Source organism: Falco naumanni, chromosome 12 (genome assembly GCF_017639655.2).
Source record: "Falco naumanni isolate bFalNau1 chromosome 12, bFalNau1.pat, whole genome shotgun sequence".
NCBI classification, from domain to species: domain Eukaryota; kingdom Metazoa; phylum Chordata; class Aves; order Falconiformes; family Falconidae; genus Falco; species Falco naumanni.
This window is the reverse complement of record NC_054065.1, coordinates 635,107-659,495: the sequence shown is the minus strand read 5'-3', so window position 1 is coordinate 659,495 and position 24,389 is coordinate 635,107. Positions and strand designations below refer to the sequence as shown.

At 37.5% G+C, this 24,389-nt stretch overlaps 1 protein-coding gene across 2 annotated transcripts in view; it reads right to left on the bottom strand.

Annotated features, from left to right (window-relative positions):
- CFAP61 (cilia and flagella associated protein 61) overlaps window positions 1-24,389 on the bottom strand; it is a 117,569-nt gene that overhangs the window by 73,135 nt on the left and 20,045 nt on the right. For both annotated transcript variants that reach the window (XM_040611823.1, XM_040611822.1), the window contains 8 exons: window positions 20,933-21,024; window positions 19,628-19,803; window positions 16,484-16,523; window positions 14,424-14,563; window positions 10,716-10,842; window positions 9,826-9,903; window positions 8,440-8,646; window positions 5,720-5,854 (listed from right to left, as the gene is read on the bottom strand). In XM_040611823.1, coding sequence (XP_040467757.1) covers window positions 5,720-5,854; window positions 8,440-8,646; window positions 9,826-9,903; window positions 10,716-10,842; window positions 14,424-14,563; window positions 16,484-16,523; window positions 19,628-19,803; window positions 20,933-21,024 — 995 coding nt within the window. The remainder of the gene's footprint in view (window positions 1-5,719; window positions 5,855-8,439; window positions 8,647-9,825; window positions 9,904-10,715; window positions 10,843-14,423; window positions 14,564-16,483; window positions 16,524-19,627; window positions 19,804-20,932; window positions 21,025-24,389) is intronic.

The following is a 24,389-nucleotide window of genomic DNA, read 5'->3' as shown; positions in this document are numbered from 1 at the left end:
AAAACCATACACACCACTGATAATGTGACAGTAAAAGCTCCATGAGTACCTTACAGGGAAAAGAGGACACTGGAAGTTTTGCTCACAATGGTAAAGGAAAAATCCTCTTTTGAAGAAAAAAGGCTAGTGCTGTTAATAAGACTAACTCGTTCCATAAGAGTGAAGCAGGCTTTGCCATTCTAGTGACGATGGTACAATTCACATAACCTGTAAAGCAATGCAAGTATGACAGAGCAGAAGGATGCCACCTCCCACAGCTGATGCCACCACTCAGAACAAAAGGCGGCACATTTTCATGCACTGCATTACTGAATTCCATGTACATGAGGTCTTTTCAGATTCAAAACAAGATTTATACTGATACAGTCCTCTGTGGGCTTTTCAGTCAGGTAAACCAACCTGGAACGAACTTTTTTTGAAGAAAAATTATGATCTTCAATTGCAGATCAAAGGATGTAGCAAAGTTACTTTTTGTTTGGAGGTGTATTTTTTTAAATAAAGGACTGCTGAAAAAGTACATTGTTTAGTCACACAGAGATGAAATCATGGCCACTGAAGGAGTACAGAACTCACTGGTCTACAGGCATTCTCCCCCCAGGTCATTTCCTGGTCATCTATTCAGCCATTCCGGCAACAGGCAACTCTTGAATGAGTTTAAAGCTGACTAGCTCAGAGAACACAGAGCTGGGGTGAGCATCAGATTCTAATTTTTTGCCTGACCCTCCTTCACTCACTACTTCTTGTCGTGATTTAAACATTTCCTGTAATACACCTATAGCATCATTGGAGAAATGCAAAATTAAGAGAAAGTGTTGGTTTTGTTTGGTTTTTCGAAAATAAATTTATACAACACTGTATGGGCTTCTGCAATGCTTTAATAACTGTTCCGTCTTCTTTTTATGAGCTGTAACAGAAAAAAACAATTCTGAACTGTGCAATAAAACCTGACAGCTTAAAGCAGCCATGAAATAATAATAATAAAAAAAGAATAAAACCAACAGCATGAATAATGATGAAAGGGCAGAAACAAGAAAATAATTCAACAGATGTGTGACATTTTTGTTCTTCATTGTGGATCAGTTATTCTTGTTAATTATATCACCTATTCTTCCCTTTTATTGATAATTACATGAAGCAGATGGATAACAGAATGCTCCCAGATGGTGAGAAAGCAAATAAGTTTATAAATTGTTTATTTATGAAGGAATCATTAAAAATTATTTAATTATCTATAGTTTTCTACTCCAGCAATAATTACATGCACTGTAAAGGCCAGCAGCCTTTTGTAAGATATTTAGTATTCTGTTGTAACCAACTTTTTAAATGTAACTTGAATTAAATGACTGACAGATGTGTAAAACACAATAATAATCTAATCTGTTTTAACATTGTGGGAATTAAGATTTTGAATCTTTGGATCTTCTGCCAATTGGCACTTCAATACTGGTTACAGGTTCAGAATACAAAAATCAGTGATTTCCTTTTGATTTGGAACAGCTGTAGAAAGTGTTTGATCTAATGAGCAGACAGGAGGTTTTTCAGGTCTGTGTCCTGAAACCCTAGAGCATGGCAGATGTATGGCCTGATGCAATTTTGAGCTAATATCTGGAACCTCTGATACACTTGCTGCAGAGGCACAGGCTGAGCAGGCATCCCGAGGTTTGGGCACTTCCAGGACTAGATGCAAGTAAGATCGTTAGCAACTGTGCCATTCCAGAGAGCTGCAGTTGCAGACAGGGGAGTTTAATGCCTCCCACTGTGCCTTCTCAGTCAATCCTTAGCTGATTTATCCAAATCTCTTCAGTAAAGCAATGGGAGATAGAGTTTTGTAGGAAGAGACACACAAAATCAGCAGCAAAATGTATTTGCCATCTGCAGGACTGTGGTAAAAACATGCTTTGTCAGTAGTGACTGTTATAGGAAGATACTACATTGTTCATAAGAATTTTCAGCCCTTTAGGAAATGGAGAGGCACTGCTTGGGAAGTGACAGGTCTTCTGATGCAGAGATGAAGCTGCACAGAGTTATTGCTTAAAAAAGAGTGAAGAAACTTGTGGTTGCCTTAAAACCTATGCAAAGCTTTCACAATAAGGCCAGGTAGAGAGGAGGAACAGGCAGTGTCCCTAAACTCTGTACTTCTTTAGAGTCATAGTCATTTTAATGATAAGCAAAAAGGCAACACAAACCAAATGCCTGGCTCAAACTAGAAACAATATTGAACCAAGGGAAATATCACAAGGACATGGAGAGAACAGGGCGGCTAGAAAACGGCAGTTAAATAATAATTCAGGTAATGGTAAGTTATCTTTTTATATGATAAATGTCTGGATTTTAAGAGTAAATCTCTCTACCTTGCAGCTAGCTCTCCCAGAGAGACTACAGGAAGGACCTATGCTTTCTTAGACACCATGAAATACAGCTCATGCTGCCTTCTAGAAGCAGGAGTGAGCAGGCCAGGAATCCATGGCAGGGTGGCTCATTGTGTTTCCCCCTTTCTGATTTCTCCCAGATGCTGCAGTAGAATAGAGACATTTGACAGGGGGACAATGAGAACAAGTTACCACAGACAATTTCTGGTGCTGATCTGTGTGTAACAACCAATCCAGACCTGCAGGAAAGCCATCTCTCCAGCACAGCAGAGATCCATCTGCACTGGCAATGCATGGGAATTAGCTGAGGGCAAAGCTTTTCTGATTTAGATTGCTGCTTTCACTTCTGGCTTTGAAGGAAGGAAACTAAAAAGGTCCTGGTTGAGCTATCTGTACTGGGTCAATATTTATGAGTGAATCTCTTCATGCTCACAAGCAGGCTGGAATGTATTAAAGAGATACACAAACTGATTAAGCCCCAGGGCTCCCACTGTGCACTCTCTTTAAGATACTAAGCCACTAATGGTCTACAGAGATATATATGCACAAATCAAGAGCTGTGCTTAGACACTGAATGGCTGAGCTGCTGAGCCCCAAGCTGTTACTGGTGAAAAATAATGTTACTGGTGAAAAATAAATTTTGCAGCAAGAAAACGAGATAGCTAGCTCAAAAAAGGCTGGAACAAGAGGAAGGCAGCTGAAAAAGCAGTAGATGAGAAGCAGATGTTGATGACTAGACATCAAGGGGCATCTTGTGGGTATCAAAGCAAGAATTTCATTACAATTATCTCCATCATAAGCAATAGATAATTAATTAGGACAGGCAGTCAAATGAAAATTTTACATTTCTGAAATAGACTTGCATTTACAATCTTTGTATTGTAGTATATGTGAAAATATCCTGACATTATTGCAAAGCTATCTAAAACAAGAATTACAACAACAAGCCATCCTCCAGCTTTCAAGAACAAAGCAGGCATGGGTTAATGTCTGAAAGAAGTGCTTTCTAGTGTGACAAGGCAAAGCCTCCTCAGCTAAAACAAGCTTGGTAAGCTAGAATAGAGAAGTGTGATAGAGAAATGAGGAGCAGTCTCAACTACTTTGAAATCCTGCTTGCCCAAAGCTTTTAAGATACTGCAAGATCCTGCCCCCATCTTTTTCAAAACCACCATAACAGAGATGATAACAGACATTTTCTCCTTATGCTGTCCAGGTGCTTGCCTCACACAGCTTCCCACTAATTCCTACTCCAGCCTCTTTGTCTACCTTTCACTTTTCTCCCTCTTTCTGCACACTTTCCTTACAACACTGTTTTTCCATTTCCCTTTTACCTCACTTCCTAGCCTGCTAGCATCTTCTACAGCCAAAGTGTGTCTTCACCTTATCTCACAGTATTTTTTAAGGTGACCATTCTCAGCCTTCCCATTTTGCAGTTATTACATTTAACTCCTTGGTAGTATATTTGGCTTTTTGCAACACAGATTGCATCTTTCTGTTTACAGAGTATCTAAACAGGCCTTTTGATTGCTACAAAAAGGTAGAAGTGTAATAATTTTGTGCCTACTGAAATCCAGTTACATTATTTTTATAAAAACACACCTAATTTTATTTGCAACTTAGCTGCAGGGTTTTGCAGGAAAGTGCAAGATTACTGATGGAGATCAATCTTCCTTTGTGAAACGTTAGAGAGGGCAAATGGCTTATGCCTGGCTACTACCAGAGCTAACAAAGCATCCAAGTTCTAAAAGCAGCACCAGATTCTTACTTTTATTAGTACACTCAGTCCCCTATGGTTGGTTACCTCTTAAGTTATAAAGCTTTCCCAGCGTATGGTGGCCAAAGGTCATTTCATTCACTCAACAAAAGTGTCAATTTAACTTTGTATGGTTTCAAATTCTTGGTATTTCAGAAAACTACAGGCAGCAGTAGCTGACTAGCTTTATCCTCAAGTTACCACTAGGGATCAACCCCAGATGTCTATTTTAATAGAACACAGTCTGTCAAAAATCTATAATTAATGCTAGTGCATATGCCTAGATACTTATAGAGTGGCTAACCATTTCTATTTTTCAGCAAAATTTTGTTAATGAAAATCTTCCGTATTTTATTAAGGAGAAATTAATTAAACTTTTGAAATTTTAAACAATTATCTCACTACCTGCAACTCTCAGAAAGCCTCAGGAAGAACCTGGGAAGAGAGCAGGCAACAGATTTGCAAATCTCTCAAACATAGGAAGTTCGATTTTCCAGCTCCAACAAAAATGCTAAGACGACCTCTTCTAGTAAGAGAGCAACAGTTCATTTTAAAGACAAAATAGGAAGCATTTAAAGAAAAACATCAGAAAATTCTCTGCAGAGAAGAGAAAGGCAGGGATGTGCATGCTGAGGGAAGACTGTTTAACAAAGCCAAACTCAGACCAATGGCCTCAGTCATGTTCTGGATTTTGCTTTGCCAACTGCTGCCTAATTAAGAGTTTGGGATGCCAAAAACTACTGACTAACTGCGAAAAGGACAGCACTAAAAAATATTATATGGGAGCCCATCTCAGCCAACTGGAAGTTAGTAGACAGACATAAAGCTCCCTAATTATGTTTCTTTAGGAAATCACAGCTACCTACTGAGACTATCCATCACTAACAGTGTTTTTCCTAATATTTCAGTGTTGCTAGTTACTCTTGTGAAGAACTATCTTCACATCAAATTTTATTTGCTTAAAAATGTTAAAACAGAATAAGGTATAAGTTGTTTAATAAATGAAATTTTAAGAGACTTCTAGTTTAGAACCTCCAGACTGCATGAGTGCTATGCAACCAAGACCTGTTTGATAACAACAAAATTTTCCTTTGCTGTTACATCATTCCTGATATTTTGAAGAGTCCTTTGAGCTTATCTTGTGCATGGAAGAAACCTGACTTTGGGACTGAAAACTAAAATTTACTTAAGCAATTTCTCCAGAAATAGTCAGCAGCATGACATTGTCTTTTTTCCACCTGCAGAATATAATACCTAAATAAACTTAACTGTTTAGCCATTTTTCCTGGTAAGTCAGAGCATTTGAAGCATGTTGGGAGTTTGAAAGTAATGACATGAAAAAATACTGTTAAAATGTAAGCATTTAGCATGTAAATGTTATAGTTCAGTGATTGCTGTTTATAATGTGTTTGAAATTCAAGCTTAGAAGAAGCAATTCTTGTCCAGAAGCAAAGCTGGGACTGTAAGAGTATGGATACCATGTTCAATGTAATTAAGAAGCAACCTATCAACACCAAGATGGTAATGCCATCCCATCTGCCAAACCCTGCATTAGCTGGCACTATGCCTCTTGCCTGGTGCTGCTTCTGTTACCCACCTGATCCTTGGAGACCTGCTCTGATGGAGCGTTTATGCCAAGCTCTTCCAGAGGATAGACAATCTGTCGTCTTGGTCGCACGGGAACCATGTAATGAAGGGCAGATGTCAGGGAATGGGCACAGGGATTCTGAAACTGAAAGACAGCGATCTATATCTCAGCAGAGAGAATGTCAGAACAGTGCATCACAGATGTCTGTTGTATGGCTTTGCAAATACAAAATTCTTAGCTCTGTTGGCTAAATCTGAGAGAAAAATCAGCAAATAAACAAACATACTCAGAGCAGAGGAATGAATTGCAGATAATTCCTGACACTAATGAAGATAATTATGAGAGTAATTACATTACTATCTCTGTGGGAATGACAGATAAACAAGTGGTTTGGTTTATGGGATTTTTCAGCACAAGTATTTTCCCCAGGAGGATATTTTTCTCCATAGTGATCATGAATCAGCTTGATTTGACCTCATTAAGCTATGTTATCTGCTTACTGCTAACCTTTGCTTGTTTGGCAAAGAATGGTTATGAATTTATATAGAAATTCTATACCGACTAAAATGTCAATTTCATTCAAGTGATAAATGTTAATAAACTGGCATAAACTTGAACAAAAATCCTAATGCTAATGCAAATAGCGTGGAACATTAGAAATAGCTGTATTCCATTTATTACAGCATGACTAGCTCTGTCATAATTTATGACATGAAAGGGGAATAAATAAGTAAGAGAATTACAGGAAATAGAGAATGAACATTAACGCAAACTAAATTACACTGAAGTACCATTCCATCCACAAACATTGAAAAAACTTGATGTTGCTACCTTGAGAACTGAGTAAAACATCACATTTACCATTTATTAGAAAGCAATGATAAACTAAAGTAACTTAAAGGAACTCTGTAGCCTGGAAATAGACCAAACTGGAATCATCAGTAAAATTTAATTTTTCTCTTCCATCCACTGCCATTAAACTGCATTTTTTAAAGTGCCTCTTAAGAACCTGAGAACCTAATGCTATGCAAGGACATTGCTTCCTCAAGAGAATACTTAATAAAACTCCACAAAAGTGTATAGGAAAAAACATCCTTCTGAAAAATGTACCTATGTCTAACCTGTCAAAAATCCTATGTTAAAAACTATGGCGATTTCAAAAACACCCAAGTCACTGAGGACAGAATTCATCTCAGTCACCATCTAAAAGCTAGGTGCTTACTTGAGCTAGCCATGCAGACACCCAACCAGAGTCAGCAAGGTGAGCATCTCCAGAGGGCAATTCTTTCTGTCCCAAGGTAGGCAGTTATGAGCGATGGATGAAATGCCCTCTGGATGCACTGTGTGTTTCTCCATTAATGCTGGCAGGAGCCTAGGAGATTAGGCTGGGCCAGATAGTAGCTTTAGATGGCTACGCATCAATGAGTTCACATGTTTGACGATTTTACCTTGTGTTCCCTCTTCTGACATGAGACCGATGACAGGACACATATATGAGTATTTTTGAAAGAATCTTTTATTTTGCTTCTACAAATTACGTTCTTCTCTGAAATGGACTTTCTCACACAGGATTAGGTTCTTACGGTTTTCCTGTAGCACTTGCAGACACGTCACATTTTCAGTGACAGTGAGGTGTTTGGGTCCCACTGACTTTTGATGAAACACCGTCTAGAGTATCTAAATCACTTTTGAATTCTTGTAAACCACCTGGATGTGTTTTTAATGTTATCCCCTTGCATTTATTCATGCTACATTATGTCCAGCGACATAATTCCTTTTTTCCTCTCTGCCTAGCACTTTGTCGTGAATCTACTGAAATAATTAATGCATCTGAATGGCAGTATGTGGAACAGCACAACTTTATCTGGTTCTATTATTAACTACGACAGGAAATAGAAATAATTGTTAAAGATACAATATGTGCTTTATAACCCGTCATTTAAAACCTGATTGGTAACTGATTTGCAAGTGACAAAGGTGTATCAGGCTTATTAGCTGTTCAAAACAAGAAACCCAAACCACATCTTAGAACTCTACACAGGGTCCTAACTTCAGCAAATGTGGGAATAGTGGATGCTTGCTACTTCATCCTAGAACCGATCTATTGGGAACAGACAGGAAAAGACAGAATCTTGACTATTAGTACCACAGCACACTTATGGAAGAGGCTGACAATACACAAGACAATACCAATACATGTTTACGTGGGTAAAAAGCACATATACTTCTCTCAGAAACAAGTGAGGAGGTAGCAAACAAATAGCTCCTCTAATGTGCTGCTCCCACGGCAACATACTGATGTGTTTAACTTAAAAGACATCTAACTACATTTAGAGAACAGTCACCCTAGGGTTCTCTAAATTCAATTGAGAAACAGACATTTGCAAAGAGTGACTCAGATCAGAAGGAGCCACCCCCTAGGAAGAGCTTCTCTCTCTTCAAAGACTAGGCAAAGACCCAAGGCCAAGTACACGTCAAATTTTGGCTCCTTCACACACTTCCTGAAGATATCTGGTAAGTCTGGATTCACATGCACTACTGAGCACACTACAGATGAACTCTGCAACAGCTATGTCTATGAGTACAGATTATATCATGCAAGAAGAAAACAAAGTTAGCTGCAGGTTGTTAACAAAATCTCTGTTTACAGTCACTCACAGAAGCAAACACAAAAATAAAGTAAGTGTGACAATATTTAATATAAGAAATACAAATAACTTTCTCCTTACCTTGCCTTCCACATACTGTGGATAAATAGGATAGTAAAGAGAAGATTTGTGGGCCAAGCGAAGAATCTCCTTTAGAAAGTGTTTTGTATAGTGATGAAATATAGGATTTAAGACAAAGTGGCAAAGATGTCCATGTTCCTCTTGCTGGTGGTGATTAAAATTAATAAAATCTTCAATGTTGTAGTGTGATTGAATATACTCAATATCCTGGAAAAGAACTTGGAAATCAGCAGTGATGAAACAGCTACATTTACTATGTCTTAGCAAGTGCCAATGAATTGCTTTCTATCAATTAAGGAACTAAATTTGAACACTGAAATTAAGTGCCTTTGAGAGTTGTTCTCAATTAAAGCACGCTGACTGAACATATTTTTCTTGAAAATCTTTTCATTGTATCAAAATCTATTCTTGCAGCTTGCTCACCTTTATTTACAGGGAATGCATATTTGACCCTTTCACAACAATGTCTGATACAGGTTAATAGACATTAATGGAGGGGAAAAAACAAACAAAAAAACCCCACCTTCTGTGTTGCCAACTTCCAACACAGAGAAGAAGCCTAGACCATCCTCGCACAAAACTTACACTGAAAAAGGGGAATTCTACAGAGAAGAGCTGTGTAAGAAGTGCCCTCCAACAAGTCTTCCATGTTGAAGTGATAAGCTGAGATTTCTGCACATTTATACACTCAAGAGAAATCACTATATCCTCTTATCTCAATGCTCTTAATATAATTAAGAGCTATTTTTGAAAACAGAAGTGACTATTTTAAAAACTGAACATTACAACTGCTGAACAATCTAAAATCTGCCTTTTCAGACAGCAGAATACCACACAAGTAATGCTTAAAGAATGTTTACTTTTCAAGAGTAATGTGCAACACTGTCTCTTTTTGTACTCCATGAGGGCATGTGCTTTTTATTTGTTTTGAAGTTAAGTGTGTGATTCATTATCACTCAGAATCTACTGCGGGAGGGGAAAAAAAGCCAGTCTAGAAGGACAACTACTACTCTTTGGAGTACACATGGCAAAACTGCTTGTTGACTTCAGAAATTAGGGAGCAAAATAGGTGATTATAGACATATTTAGGAGGCAGAATGGCTTGTGCTAAAGCAGCAAAAAGAGGTGTAAGCTGCATACTTTCAGAACACATCATCAGCTTCTTGCAAATAACAGGATGATTTTTTTTTTCATCTGTGTGTCAATCATCTATGAAAAGGGAATTAATACAGTCTACATAGGAAAGACAGAAAGAAAGTGTAAAGAAGCAGCATCTTTTACATATCCTTTCTGTTAGATACACGTATAGTGGCAAGCACGAAACTCAGCCTTTAGTGTTAAGGGCTAAGCATTACAGTTTTCATACAACACAGAAATAGAATTTACCATTTCATCTCTAATGACAGAAATGCCAACTATTTGATCCAAAACTTCTGCTATGAAAGCCTGTACTGGAATCCCATCCTGCAAGGCAAAAGCAACATAGGCACATTTCCTATTCCATTAGTAATCTTTATTTTTAATTGTAACTGTGTATTTCACCACATGATCACAGTTAAAATATTTTCCTCCCAGTACACATTCTATACACCATCTCAGTTTAACCACTCTTCCTTAATTCAAGGCGTAATGTTTAAGCAGTGTATGTGGCTGGACTCGACCATGCAGAATTCTACTGGACTGAAGTTTCAGTTAGGATCTAGCTGCTGCAGGAGAGCTATGAGCTCAGTCACTAATTTAGTCCTGTGTGAAGTTCTGATCTTAGGGAAGAATACTAATTACAACAGATATTTAGTTACATAAAATGGATTTCCCTACAGCTATATGATTCGTAATGGCAGTGTTTGTCTTTTTGGCTATGCAGAACTTTCCATCACACAACAAAAATGCAGATGTTCCCTACTAACTGATGGGTGTCTGTCTGGCCATATTATGGGAAGAAGAAAGAGGCCCCCATATGTGACAAAACACAAGTACATGTTCATCACAGAACCAAATGTGCGTGTAAGAAAAAGCAGCAATGCTAATCGGGCTGTGGGTGGCCAAAAAATGCATCCAGCCTGCTTCTGTCCCTGCATTTGAGGAGTCTCCAAAGAAGAGGGTAGTTGGTATAAGGCCACAGGTTAGATACACCCTATACTGACTGTTGGTACTGACTTGAGTACCTATATACTCTCTATATATAGTATACTAGTTTAGAGTAATGTAACAAATTCTGGATGTTTTCACTAATATTTATCCATTCTCTTGTACATTTATTTGCAAGAAATACTCACTGGATCCCTGCGAGCCAGAATAAATATCTTCAAGTCATTCAATATACTTTCATTCAGTCTAAGGGTTTTAACAAGCATCTTGACACCAAGTAGGTCATTGGTTGTTGCCCTTCTTACATTAAATGACCTATTAAAAAAAAGAAAAAAAAGAAAAAAAGAGAGTAAAAGTTAACTCTGTGACAAATTAAAGACAATTCCCACGCTTAAGACATGCCTTTCCACAAGCACCAAACCTGTCTTTTAGAAGGTAAGATTGATTACTATATGACTATTGTTTGAAATCCATATTAACTTATTGTGTGATAAGAGATCACACATCTACCTGAGACAACTGAAGAATGTGGCTTTAAATGCTACTAATCATTCAGTCCTTCTGCATCTACAGCCCATTCCCACAAAGCACTAGCTATGACAGATATTACCTAATCTTTGAACGGAAAAAGAGCCAGCAGAGAAAGAAGGCAAAGAATCTTTAAAAATGAAAGTAGAATCCATAACTGTACACTGACATACACGGGGAAAAAAGAAAAAACACACACAGAAAGGTAAGAAAAAAAAGAAAAAAGGAGATAGAGGGGGGGGAAAGAAAAGAGCCAACTGTCATCCTTGGATATGGCACAAAAGAAAGGCAGTAACATCAATTTCTCCAACAAGAACAAATTACTAACATTTGTGCTAGGCCTCTTTTCTTTGAATAGTAATACATGAGGATAAACTTACATGAACAAAATGCCTCTGATAAACATAAGATTGCCAATTAGTAATCACACAACAGTGGTATGCTGTGAAGATCTCTGTGCAATATATACAGCCAGTAACACGTTAGCTACAGACAAGGATATCCTGGCGCTTAACTAGTTTACACACTCTGTTATAAAACATCTTCCCAGCCACTAATTATTAAAAAAATTTACTTCAAAGGAGAGTGTATAGCAGCTAAGGAACTCCCTCATATTGTCTGTTAAAGGCATCAACCCTTCCTGGTTAAACAAGGCTTGTATAATACAGACTTACAGAGTGCTGTTCAAGGAACTGAATTACAACTTAATTTCCAAGAACTAAGTTCTTCCACCCAGTTAAACTTGCCATTCATATAGTATAACTTCCATTCCTGTTGTTCTTGCCTTCAATTTAAACTTGTATGTGCTATTCGTCAGCCTAACTCACAGTCACATTGAGACTGATTTTGTGGAACATGGTATAATGAATAGCACTAGTACCTTAACACAAATACCTGATACATTAAGGGAAATTTCAAAGCTCAATCTCATTGATCATTTTCAACTTGATTATTTGAGTGTTCAAAAGCATACATTTGATTACTAAATTACAAACTAATCCTGAACTTCTAAGTCAGCATCAGCTTAGCTTTCACATTTAACACATTTCCAGTTAATTGCAAGATCAACCAAGTGATGAGGATGATGGTCAGCAAGACTAGCAATATGGTTCACTCTGCAACCCACAAGCGTGCTATCTTCCTGCCACTCCACTGAGCCCAGCATTTGAGTTTTTCTCCCCACCCATGTCCAAGTGGAGGCACTTGTGCCAATAATGAACTACATTTTTAATGTGATAAAAACCAGAATATGCAAAAAAATTTGTAACTTAAATAAATAAATAAACAAAACCACCAGATCCAGTGTGAATTAAATAGTAAGAAGGACTATACAAGGTCTGTGCTCATTTCTCTTCCAGCAATGAATTAACTCATTCTAGATGCCCAATTCCTTTGACTGCTCAGAGACCAGGACGCTATTATTATTATTATGCTTTTTAGTGAAAATTGAGGGAAAGTATCCATTAAGCATTTCAGCCTATGCCTTGTCATCTGTTATTTTTTTCTCCTTCACTGTTAAGTAGCAGACCTATACTTCCATTTGCTGCACTCTTGCTTTTTGTGTACTTAACACTTTTTCTTAGTCCTTTTACAACCTCTACTAATCAGTATATCATTTTGTTCCTGTGCCTCTTCTGATTTTGCCCTTTCATGTCTTCATATTCCCATCTTCTTACCCCTGTTTTTCTTCTATTCCATTTTCTATGACTTCCTTTTCACTCACATGCCTTTCAAAAGCCCTTGGTACAAGTACAATATATTGATCTTTTACTTCTTTCTATTTTGGTTTTATCTAAGAGAGTATCTGCTGTTGTGCACTTAGTTTTTTGTTCTTCAGAAGTTTTTCCAAAAGCTTCATCGGGTTTCTTCCATAGCTTTTCTGATCCTGAACCTCAATGGAAGGCTATTTTTTCCTTACTCCCCTGCACAGCCACAAGGAGGACTGGAAAATGCTACTAATTACATTATTCTGTTTTCATAGAAGGGGTGGTATCATTTGGAATATGCACAATTTAATCAGAATTGTAAAAGTGTTTTTAAAAACCCTGATAACAAGTTTAATTTTGACCAGTATCGCAAGAGGACATATGACTACCAGTCCTACTGGTGAATTACTGAACAGCTGTGGCTGAGATTAACAGGAATTACTCCAGTGACTTTCTCTTCAGCCAGCTGGATTCTTACAGAGTACACAGAAGCCGAATTTCATCCCACGGTAAAAAAGCTTCTACACAGGTCCAACAGTAGCTGGCCAGCTCCTGCACGAGCTATTTGTATACAACCAAAAGGTGATTAAGTATGCAATTAAAACAGAAGTATTTCTCTGAAAACATGCAGTATTTAGCTACATTAAGACCAATAATAATAATTAAAAAATAATCTCTAACTGCACCATAATTCAAGCTTGGTGTTTGGGCCAGTAGAGGTTTGTTATACAACCAAAGCATTGGAAAATTCATACCACGTAACAGAAGTCATAGCAAGAGAGGTTTCGTGTTCCAATTCACCAGTATTTCAGACTAGAGAAGTATTCAATGTCTCACAGAAATTGGAAGGTATGAAATAAATGATTCAAAAAAAGAAGTAAGAGATAAATTACATAAAATAGGTACTCAAGAATAAGGTTACTGCTGTGTTCTGCATGTTCCAGAAATGCATTACTGCATTTCTCTCTAGAGAGTTATGCTATGTTTCCAGGAATTAAATCTACACCAGGCTTTCAATTATCAGTGTTACACAACCTGACCCAAGTCCAAAGGGCAAACACTGCACCATGTTTCTCTATCAGCCTTGGTCCACAGTGAGGTAACTTGAAGCAGCTAATTGCCCATTGTTTATTAAGTTAGCAGTCTATATACAAATTTTAAATGAATCCACTCATTGCACTTTGGTTTTACTTAAAAGAAAATATATATAATGTTGGCAGTCAGAAGAGTGCTTGCTTTTACATGTTTAATTACCTTTTTTTTTTCTCCCCATTAAAAATCATGTCACTAACTACTTTATTTCACTGAAAAATATAAGGCTATTTCTACATTTTCTAGTATAGTGCTGTGTGGCAATACATTTGAGTAGGTTTAGGATTCACTCCAGAACAGGAAGCAAGACAGCTGCAGCAATGCTGCTGAAGACAAAGTTATTTAGCTTTGTTCCTAACTGCCCCAGGCACAGTTCTGTGCTCTTCAACTATACTGTTTTGAGGGTTCAAGCTACCATTTTTGCAAGATGTTGTGCCATATCGTGCAGAATACCAGCTTAGTCTGAGATGACAAAGGAATACCCATCTGGCGCTAGGTTGGATGATGCAAGTATGTTCCATAGAAGCAGTTCAAAATACATCATTTGTTGTCAAGAGGCACATGACTCACTTGAGCAATCCTGCACGGTGGAACACATAAAGCTCATGACCAAGTCTGGAAGTAGAGAAAGGGACAACCCGAACAAAACTCTGGATCAGCTGGAACTCTGGTATATGATGTGGCACAAGGATGACACAGAAGTCTTTATCCTGAAAAATATTTGCAGACAATAAAGGCTCTTAGTGATCTCAGCGTAAGCTTTGCACAAAAGCTTCTGACTAGAGTGGACAGAAAGCAGAGAAACTGAATGCAGTGCTTACAAAGTACATACACTCCAAGTATTGCTCTACCAAGATAGCTTGATGCCTGGGCAGCACATAGGAGCTAATGAGCTCAACATTAAGTTGGCTCACAGAAACAGGTCTTTCAGCTCCCATAGTCAAGACTTATGGAGTTAATATCCTGATATTCACTAATGATCCTTTTTTAACACACTACACCCCTCTCCCTTTTCTTCCTCAGTAGAATAGAGTATTTCAGTTGGAAAGGGCCTACAATGATCATCTAGTCCAGCTGCCTAGTAGGAACACCACACCTTTAGGGCTAACCTTTTCCCTTAAAAGGTCTTTTTTTCTACCTCACTATTCTGCAGTAAAATTTCAGGACAGTGCATGTCTGACTGGGATCTTTTGCCTGTTTGCAGCCCAGTGAGATGATCAACTAGAACAGCATGCCCTAAAATCCCGAGCCAGTGTGTATGCACTGCTTGACTTCGCACTGCAGGCACAACAGACTTGATGAACTCAAGATTGTATATGCACTGTGATGTCCAGCTTGTCCCAAATTTGGCACTGCTGGCATGTATGTGCTACAAGGTGTGTGTGCATACAAAGACACACTGTATTGGCAGTCAATGTAATTGTCTAAAGCCCTGTGCTGTAAAGGTTGCAGAGGTGCAAAGGAGTGCAGGAATCTCAACTGAATGCTCTCAGATGAAAGACAGCATCCTATGGAGATAAAACGGCATGCCACAAATAACTTTATCCACTCAAACTGTTCAAGCGCTCCATTCCATCAGAGTCTCTCCCATCCCTTTTTATTCAATACATATTTTAAAATAATCTCATTACACACAGGGATATTGAAGAATCCTGAAAATTCAGGAAGACACTTCATGGAGCATGATACATGCTGAGAGACTCCCAAGTGGCATGGATCTGGAAGATAATTAATTGGTTTACTCTGGCCAATTATTCTATAACATTTTTTCAGTAGAAAGATATTATTTGAATCTCATATCTCTTCTTCTCTTTAATCACACTATGTGATTAATTTTTCTTACTACACCTGTGATTCCGTCATGACATTTTGTTTCAAGGAGTGACAGGTGCATTGTTGGATGGATAAATTACTTCTGAGATTTGAAGTGTTCTCTGTTCACTTTCTATGGGAACTTTCTTTGGTGGTAAGCAGCCTGTCTGAACATGCTGATATTTAGGGCCAAGTCTGTATCTCTGGTCAGCAGGACTGTCTCTAAGGGATGCTACCATGCAGTAATTTGTAGTGTGAATTTACAACACATTGCAGTGTGTATTAAGGATGTCTCAGAAAGGGGACTTTGCTACCTCAGATAAGGATTGATCACACAGGGCATTACTGTGAAATAGCTACTGCACTATGAATTCACATTCTTGTATGCCACACGTTACTTTTGACCTAAACATAAACCTTCAGTGGCACTGTTAATGCTACAGATTTCCTTAATACTGCTGTTTTCTAGGCTTTAACTCCACCTACTTTAATGCATTTTCCCTGATATTATTTTAATTTAGGTACTGTCTGGATCTATACATCATTTTAAAGGTGTTTGAAACATTTGCTTTCTAAATCTGTACTTCAGAAAAGTCCCTATGGAATATAAACAAAGGATTTATGTATGCAATACATAAAGTCCAAAAGCAGCCAAAGAGAGGAGTCAAACCCCTCAGGGTAACCCAGCCCAGAGTAACTAGCCATAGCATACTCCTGTGAGTCACTGACTTAGTTGGGCATCATATCTAAATGCTCTGGCTGACAAATGCACTACTGTCCCGTCATGCATAAAACTTCAAAAAATTAAATATACGTACTGGAAAAAGCTTGAAAACATAGTGCAAAAAGTCCAGTGATCTGCAACCAAGAGTAAACATTGTTAAATAAAGCACATATCAGACAGATCCTATACATTTTGGTATTTACATCCCTCTAAGTGCAAGGAACATTGATTCACAGTGCTTATCAGACAATTCAGCATTATTCAATTGCAGATGTTGCATGCTGCACAGCAGTGTTGACTTTTAGTGCCTAAAGCATGACCATTAACAAGAATAACCCGAATGTTTGAAATATCATCAAAACATTCGGCTCTTCATCAAAAAGAAAAAAATATACAATTTACTGCCATGCTGTTGACTCCAACATTTTTCAGAAGCTACTCATGGACTGTCAGAGCAGCATTAGTACATAGCAAACATTAATTGAGGTTACAAACAGTTGTTGCTATGTTCCACAATATTTTCAGCCAGTACCAAGAGTTCTGTCACTATCCACTTGGTAAGCCTATCCAACGTACTTTATCAGACTAACAGGAACATCAATACTTTGAAATTGTTTTTGAACACTTCTTTGCACTTCTCACCTACCAGTTTAGAGTAATTCCACTCTCTTTTCCATGGTGACAGTGAAACGTGAAATGTGACATTTGAGTCTAAAAAACCATGAGAAATCTAACAAATTCTTCCTGTTTCTTTTATGCGTGAGGACATCAAAGAGTTCTAAACCCAAATAGAGTTGCACTGAAGCTTTATAAAATATTTTTCCACTGTATAAAATGTGTCTTTTGAAGAAATTCAATACAGGCATATATTACCTAAAAATATTGATAAACCCCTTCCTCCCTCCAGACCTGTAATTAAGTTCCCTTTAATTACTTCACCAATAATATTACTGAATGAAAAGAGAAATAATTTCTAATTTGAATGAAATCTTAAAAACACCCTTGTAAATACAGCTCTGGATCGGGGTATTATATGTTCACCTATATAATATATGACTAGTTAATAGCTAAATGGGGGAAAGGAAAATGCTATTGCAATGTAATTTTTTATTCTCTGGCATCCAGTACCTTCTTGGCAGCAAGGAACAAAAGAATGGAGGTAGGAGATTTTTCAGGGGGCTTAAAAAGTTATCAAATATCTGCAGTAAGCTAGCAATTTAGTTGCTTTGCATTTCATGGTCAATGTGCTAAAAAGCCACGTAACAACTCTAGATTTAAAAGATGGAAACATTTAGCAACTTTACTGGGTAACACACGTTCTCCAGTAGTAAACATCCCTTGAAGGCCAAGATGCAATCATACCTACACTTCAATAACGCTACTATTTCTGGATACATGCTGTGCAAGGTCCGCAGTAACTCCTTCAGGACAAGATTCTGAGATATACTCAGGATTACCTCATGCCAGCCTTTCAACATATTTACTTGTCTAATGTTTCCATTACAAACAGGTGGATCAAGTAAATGCAAGCTAGTGAAGCATACAAGTGAAATACTTGAAAACACCAAGATCTACAGATTCCTCAGCTCTGAGAAGAGGATCCTGCATGAGTTAATCTTAGGGGAGGTCTTCAGAAAGGAATGCTATCTTCTCCACAGATAACCATCTTGGAAACCAAACTGTTCCAGAGATATCTCCAGGGAAAGAAAGAATGGGACTGCAGCACTGAACAATAAACACGGTCAGAGTATCTTGAACAGAAACAACAACGGTACATACAAAGAACAGAATGTCAGAAGGGGGCAAAAAAGTGCTTATCCTAAGCAGGATACTAAAAGCAAAGAACTCAACTAGTCTACAGAGAGATTATATCCCAACATTGGTATAGAACACTGCTTTGAATTGCTATTTCAGTATAACGGAGTCATTTTAGAACAAGTCCTTGAGCTCAGTGTTATTTTAAAATAGTTATTTTCTTCTCAAATAATTATTTTCCTTGAATTTTATTTTAGACTAGTTTGTAAATTAACTGTTCCAGAATGGACTCCCTGCAGTGCAATTGTTCTATCGCATGTACGTTGATCAGTGTTTCCAAGTATGCCACAGACTTCTAGCACTGCATTTCTCTCTCTTCCTAACTTGTCTGAGCTATATGACTCAGTAACTATGTACTAAGAAGGCTATGTGTTAGCTTTGCTTTAGTAACTTAGGGTATTTGCATTTGTAGCAGATTCAGTGTTTAATCCCTTTGGATAGACCCTCTCCTTAATCAAGGAACAGCTTAATAAATAGAATTAGTTTCCAAGTTCTGCTTTTCTTCTTAATGAAGTTTATTCCTAAATTTCCTTGAAGGAGGTAAGTTCAGAAGTTGTCAGTCACCAATGACTACTACTACAAGTAGAAAAATGTTTTTTTAAATAGTTGTCAAACTCGTCATCTAAAAAGTCCTTGCTACTAATACTTTGTGTCTCTAGAAATTACATTTATGTAAAGTATGGAAGATCTTGGGTGTGCTCAGCCTCCTTCCATCTACACGTTTTATTTTTCTTTCTAGGATCTAAAAACAAGAGCAGCGCTCAATTATAATGAGATAGGGCCAATGTTCCTGGAAGGGCTTTGTTGATGTGGTTCAGTATAGGTTCACTCTTCAACAGTGCAGAGGGATTTTGGGGAAAAAAAAGGTCTAAACTACATGTATAGATCTGTTCTACTCTATCTAAGAGCCCAAGGTCAGCAGCAGCAATCATTTTAAGATAAAAAGCCTTTGTCTTCCCCCTGCTGTAGTGGATTCCAGAAAACAGAATCAATTATCTCAGTGACGGGAGACCGAGTATTTAGAAACGAGAACATTTAACTGCAGAGTTAAAACCAGCTTCATTGCTCCATGATATTAGATGACCAGTACTGTAACATCTCACTCTTGTCACAGTTTGTCAGCTTTGGAATAATGTTTGTTTAGAAGAAGAAGTGGCCTTCTTCCACAATTTCAATTAGCACTTTTCCAAAAAAATATTTAACTTATTGTCCCCACAGTCCTGTGAGACATGGGAATTTGCAGCTAGAGGTTGGAAATTTCAGTAAGTTATTGATGAAGGTAAAAGAAATGGACAAAAAAGAGGTTGTAAAAAAATCCAACTTAACTGCAGCAGGTGCTGTCACTGTCAGATTTGTCCTAAAAACGTAACATTGAAAATTGTTATTAAGATTGGGAAAGCAGTAACTATTAATCCATGCTTACCTAGTTTCATGCTTTTCATCAATACAAAACAGACGGATACAGAAAGCATTTGAAGCTCCTCTGTACACTGGACGAAAAGTACCTTCTTCAGTCTCAAGAAGTGTTGCTGGGGCTTTGAAATCTTTGACATCATCTAATGACAGTTCAGTATGGGAAACAGTAACAGCTCCATCCTTCTGCAATAATAATAGACAAGTGATCACTTAAAACATTTCAGAAACTATTTTCGTTTTTTAATGAAAAGGAGGTCTTGCATCATTCCTATCTTGTAGCATTCCAAGCAGACACATAGAGATGTACTTTATGCCTGTCACATTCTGACAGACACAGAAGTTCAAGGAAGGATTTGTAATGTGATATCTATCTGTTGCTGAAACACTAGATAAAAATGGCCTTTACAAACGTATACATTCTTGCTGAAGAGCAATACAGTCACAAACTAATAGTTATCATTACAGTCCCCTTGTGAGGCAATAAAATATCTTTCAGAAATGTTTCTATATACAAAAAAAATTGTTTCCAGATGTATGCTGAAAAGATGCCAAAGTTACCTTAAAGAAAAGGGGATCAATGTAGAGAATATTACGGAAATGGAAATGAACAATAACAGGAAGAGAACCAGAGTAGCTCTGATACAGTACTAAGAGAGAAACTAAAAGACAGATGCAACCATTTAAAATTTCTTTGGATGAATTCTCTGCTGATTTATGCCCCACCAATAGATTTCATAGTGATGGTCTTTTATCAAGTTGAGCTTCACTCAACAGAAGAGGCACAGACAGAACATGTGCCATTTAGCTTTTACAACCTATATTGCTGCTTTTCAGCTTTTGTAGCTTTCAGTCAGTAGCAGACTTTTAGCTCAGTAACAGCCAAGTCAAAATCTCAGGACTCACAGATCTTCAGAGTAAGATGACTCTTACCCGTCTGTTACAGGAATGCTTTCTCCACATCTGCAGAGAAGCCCATTCAAACCAGTGCTTCCACGTGCCTTTACTCAGCAGCAGACCGCACAAGCAGGCCCCCACCCTTTCCTCCTGTCAGTGCCACTGTATTCCCACCCCTATGCTGTCTGGCTGTTTGCATGGAACTGGATGGGAAAACTCATCCAATTATTAACTCTCCCCCTCCATCCAGATCCTAGCTAAAGCAGCTCCTGATCTACGCACAAGAGCAGATGTAAGTATGGGCCCATGCAGAGGACAGTGCAGAAGTGGAAAAAAGCATTGCTTTTCCTAGTAGCCTCCACTTTTGCCTTATATTAGCTTTTAAAGTTATCAGCATTGCTGTGTACAGTGCTATTACCTGCACAGCTGCATCCTGATCTTGAACATGTTCAAAGTTTTGAGATGAAACAGACTTTGTTTCTTCACTAGTTTGGTTGCTTTTATATTTATCTGAGTAATGAAAAAGAATAAATGCATCAGGCTTAAAAATGCAAGCTTAACCTGCAGAATCACAGCAATAACTAGAGTGTGCCAGACTACTGCAAGGTTTTACTTATTTTTAACAACCACAGTTAAAACAGACCCTCCTACCATTACTGGGCTAGAACTTCATTAGACTATTTGATTCCAAAGCAAAAAAAAACCAACAGAGAATTGGTTGCAAAATAATCGAGTGAGCAAGACACAGTTTGGAAGCAATTCCTAACTTGTGTGTTATATGTAATATAACACATGTAATGAACAATATATGTTTACCCTATTTGAAGAGAAAAATACAAGTCACTGTATTAACTGGTATCTTAAATCCTGTGCCTGTTACCAACTTGTTTTTCACAAAAATGAACAAGGGCTCTTGATTCTCAGAGTAATTCTAAAAGAACGGAAATTCAGAACAAATCCTAGTCAAGCCAGAACACTTACTTACTGGTGCAAGCAGAAACAAGAAACAGATATTTAAATCTTCTCAGCTTCTCAGCTGCTAAAACTAACTAGCTCTCTAAACACCATTTTGCTACTTATAAAAGGTGGCTGCTCTTCCATCAATCTTTGTCTGTTTGTCTGTTTCCTCCTTTTCCTCTGATCTAAGAATTTCTCTCCTCTGCTGCTTTGCTTGGATGCTGAAGTAACTGCTTCAAAGCTCTCCGTCAACCATTGCAATTTTGCGTGTGTTTATGTGTGCATGCACAAGATTGTTTAGCCAAAAAAAGACACCTGTTGAAGCACACAATACCCACAGTAGTAGTGACCACCGGCTTTGGTAAGCTTTTAGACAGCAGCAGCATAAAAAAGAATAAAAAAGCTCCACAAAAAGGAAAGGCACTTTACAATCAAACTAACAGAAACCAAGTTTAAATCTGCTTGACAGATCATCCTACCATCCTCGGTAACACTATAGTAATATTCTCATCTGAGTAACACTCCAACCTGAGTAATAATATTTTTGCGGGAAAACAGGTAACTAAGATGATAGGATGAATTACTTGTAGCCATCTAATGAATAAATATTTAAACACTGACTGCTGTGATACATACATATATGATGCTATATATATATATTTTTAATATACATGTATACACACAGAGCATATAATATACACACAGTACCTCTAGTCAAGTGCTTAAGGCAATTAAAGTAAGCATTTATATGTTAGGGAGTTTATTTAAATGGCACTTTTTTTTTTTTTTCTATTCAATCCCCTCGCCAGAGCTAAATCCACAGTGGATATTTAAAATATTAAGAAACCATAATAAAAACATCTAAAGACAATTTGGAACATATTTGATGAATTATGTTTGATTTCAATTACCTAGCTATTTTTTAATATAGATTTTAGCAGTTTTATACACACACAACTCTACAGAACTCCACTGACACCTGACATGAGCACAACAGAACAAACTATGAACTTTTATAACATCACCATGCTTGCTAGAAAGCAGGCAATCACCAGCCCAGATGTTACACCCTCTGGGGAAAGCAGTTCCTAAATATGTATGGTGATGGGTTAATTTCTTTAAAGTCAGTGGAAGGTGAGGGCATTCAGAATGAGAGATCATCCAGTAATACATCATGAACATGACATTTAAAGTTAATGTTATGGACCAAAATTATTTTAGTCTTCAACTTGGAAGAGAAACACTGACATACTAGTGAATCTTACATATTGCTCTAAATAACCACCAAAATTACTACAGCAAAGTTTTAGCTGCCCTATTTTTAGCCCCTGTACCACTCAGTACAGTAGTTCCACTCCTTAAATTGTCACTTCCCTAAATTTACAGATATGTTCACAGTTTGGTTTTATATGTAAAAATAAAGACTGAAAATAAATTTTAACTACTAAACTCGAGGTGTAGTATTACTTCGGCAGAAAACACATCAGGCCAGGATGCCCCTGCATTTGAAAGCTCCAGCAACATGGAAGTCCACGTTTCCAGGAGGAAAAAAACAAACTCAGAAAACCCAACACAACAGAAGTCTTCACTCCTCTCTGAACTTTACTTTGGGGAAACCTATCTAAGCTATATTCACCAACATAAGCATTTCTTCATACAGTAATGAGATTTTATATTTTTTTTCAAGAAATACCTCAAAGGTTTGAAATGCTTTAGCCAAAAGCATTTTTAAATATCTGTTATCTGAAAATCTGTTTCTCCGTTACCAGAAAAGAATGCAGATGCAATGTGCAGGGCAAGAAGGAACACAGGGGTTAGAAATCATGGTTTCTCCAGGGGTATCACAGATGTGAGACTTCACAGAAGTGATCATATGTCATCTTGATTAACCCAGCTACATTTCTCATGATAAACAGCCTTGCAGGTGTCAGAAGTTAATTAGTACAAGTCTCTTGTTGTCATGTAAATATTGATATGTTGTTTCTGACTTTATACTAAAATGAAATCCCTTAATGGCTCCACCATCCACTACTGTCAAATGTAACTGCATCACTATTTACATATATGTTGTACACAAGTGACTGGGAAGTACATATTGTTGCATTAGAAGTAAGGAACACGCACAAAGAGAAAATTAAAATAATTCAGTGATTGCTGGGTCGTTAGCAGAGGTAACAGTCAGCAGGATCAAGAAGGCAGTTCACCATGAAGCCTGATGAAAAGCACTTGAATCATTCCCACTGCATCATGTTTTCTAGCTACTAATTCATGACACCATATAGAGTAACAACCAAATTACTGTAATTACCCTGAAATGTAAGTGGCATATCAATATTGTGTTAAAGACAGATTTTTGTAGTCTTTCATTATTATTCAGTATTACATTTTGAAAGGAAAAACAGTATCAACCTGTGGTCTGTACTCACAAGCTAAAGAGCTTGAAAAAATACCTTTGTTATTTTTTTAAAGAGGCAACATGAATTACTCTACAAAGTAATGCAACTTGCATTTTAAATTCTCAGCCTTTGAATTCCTTAAAAGAAAGTCCACAGCCTCTGTTGATGTAAGGCTTCTAGCGAACCTTCACATCAAGGGCCAGTCTGGCACCAAATTTCTAGTACAGTAGCCTGCAGAAATGATGCAATCGTTAAAACAGCGTTTATATAATCATGCATGTGTTATGCAACGTAATCAAACATAAACTATACGTGACTGACACTATAATAAATTTCAAGGATACAGGTTAGCCCTTATATTGGAAAGGCTTAACGATGGACTACCAGCATGCAACTCTTATATGGGCTCTACGTTTACCAGAAAAACCCAAAACAAAACAAACAAGGTAATTACCTTTTCAAGTTACATGTTATTGTAAAAAGCAAAAGTCAGAGAGGAGAGGAACTGTGCTTATGAATTGG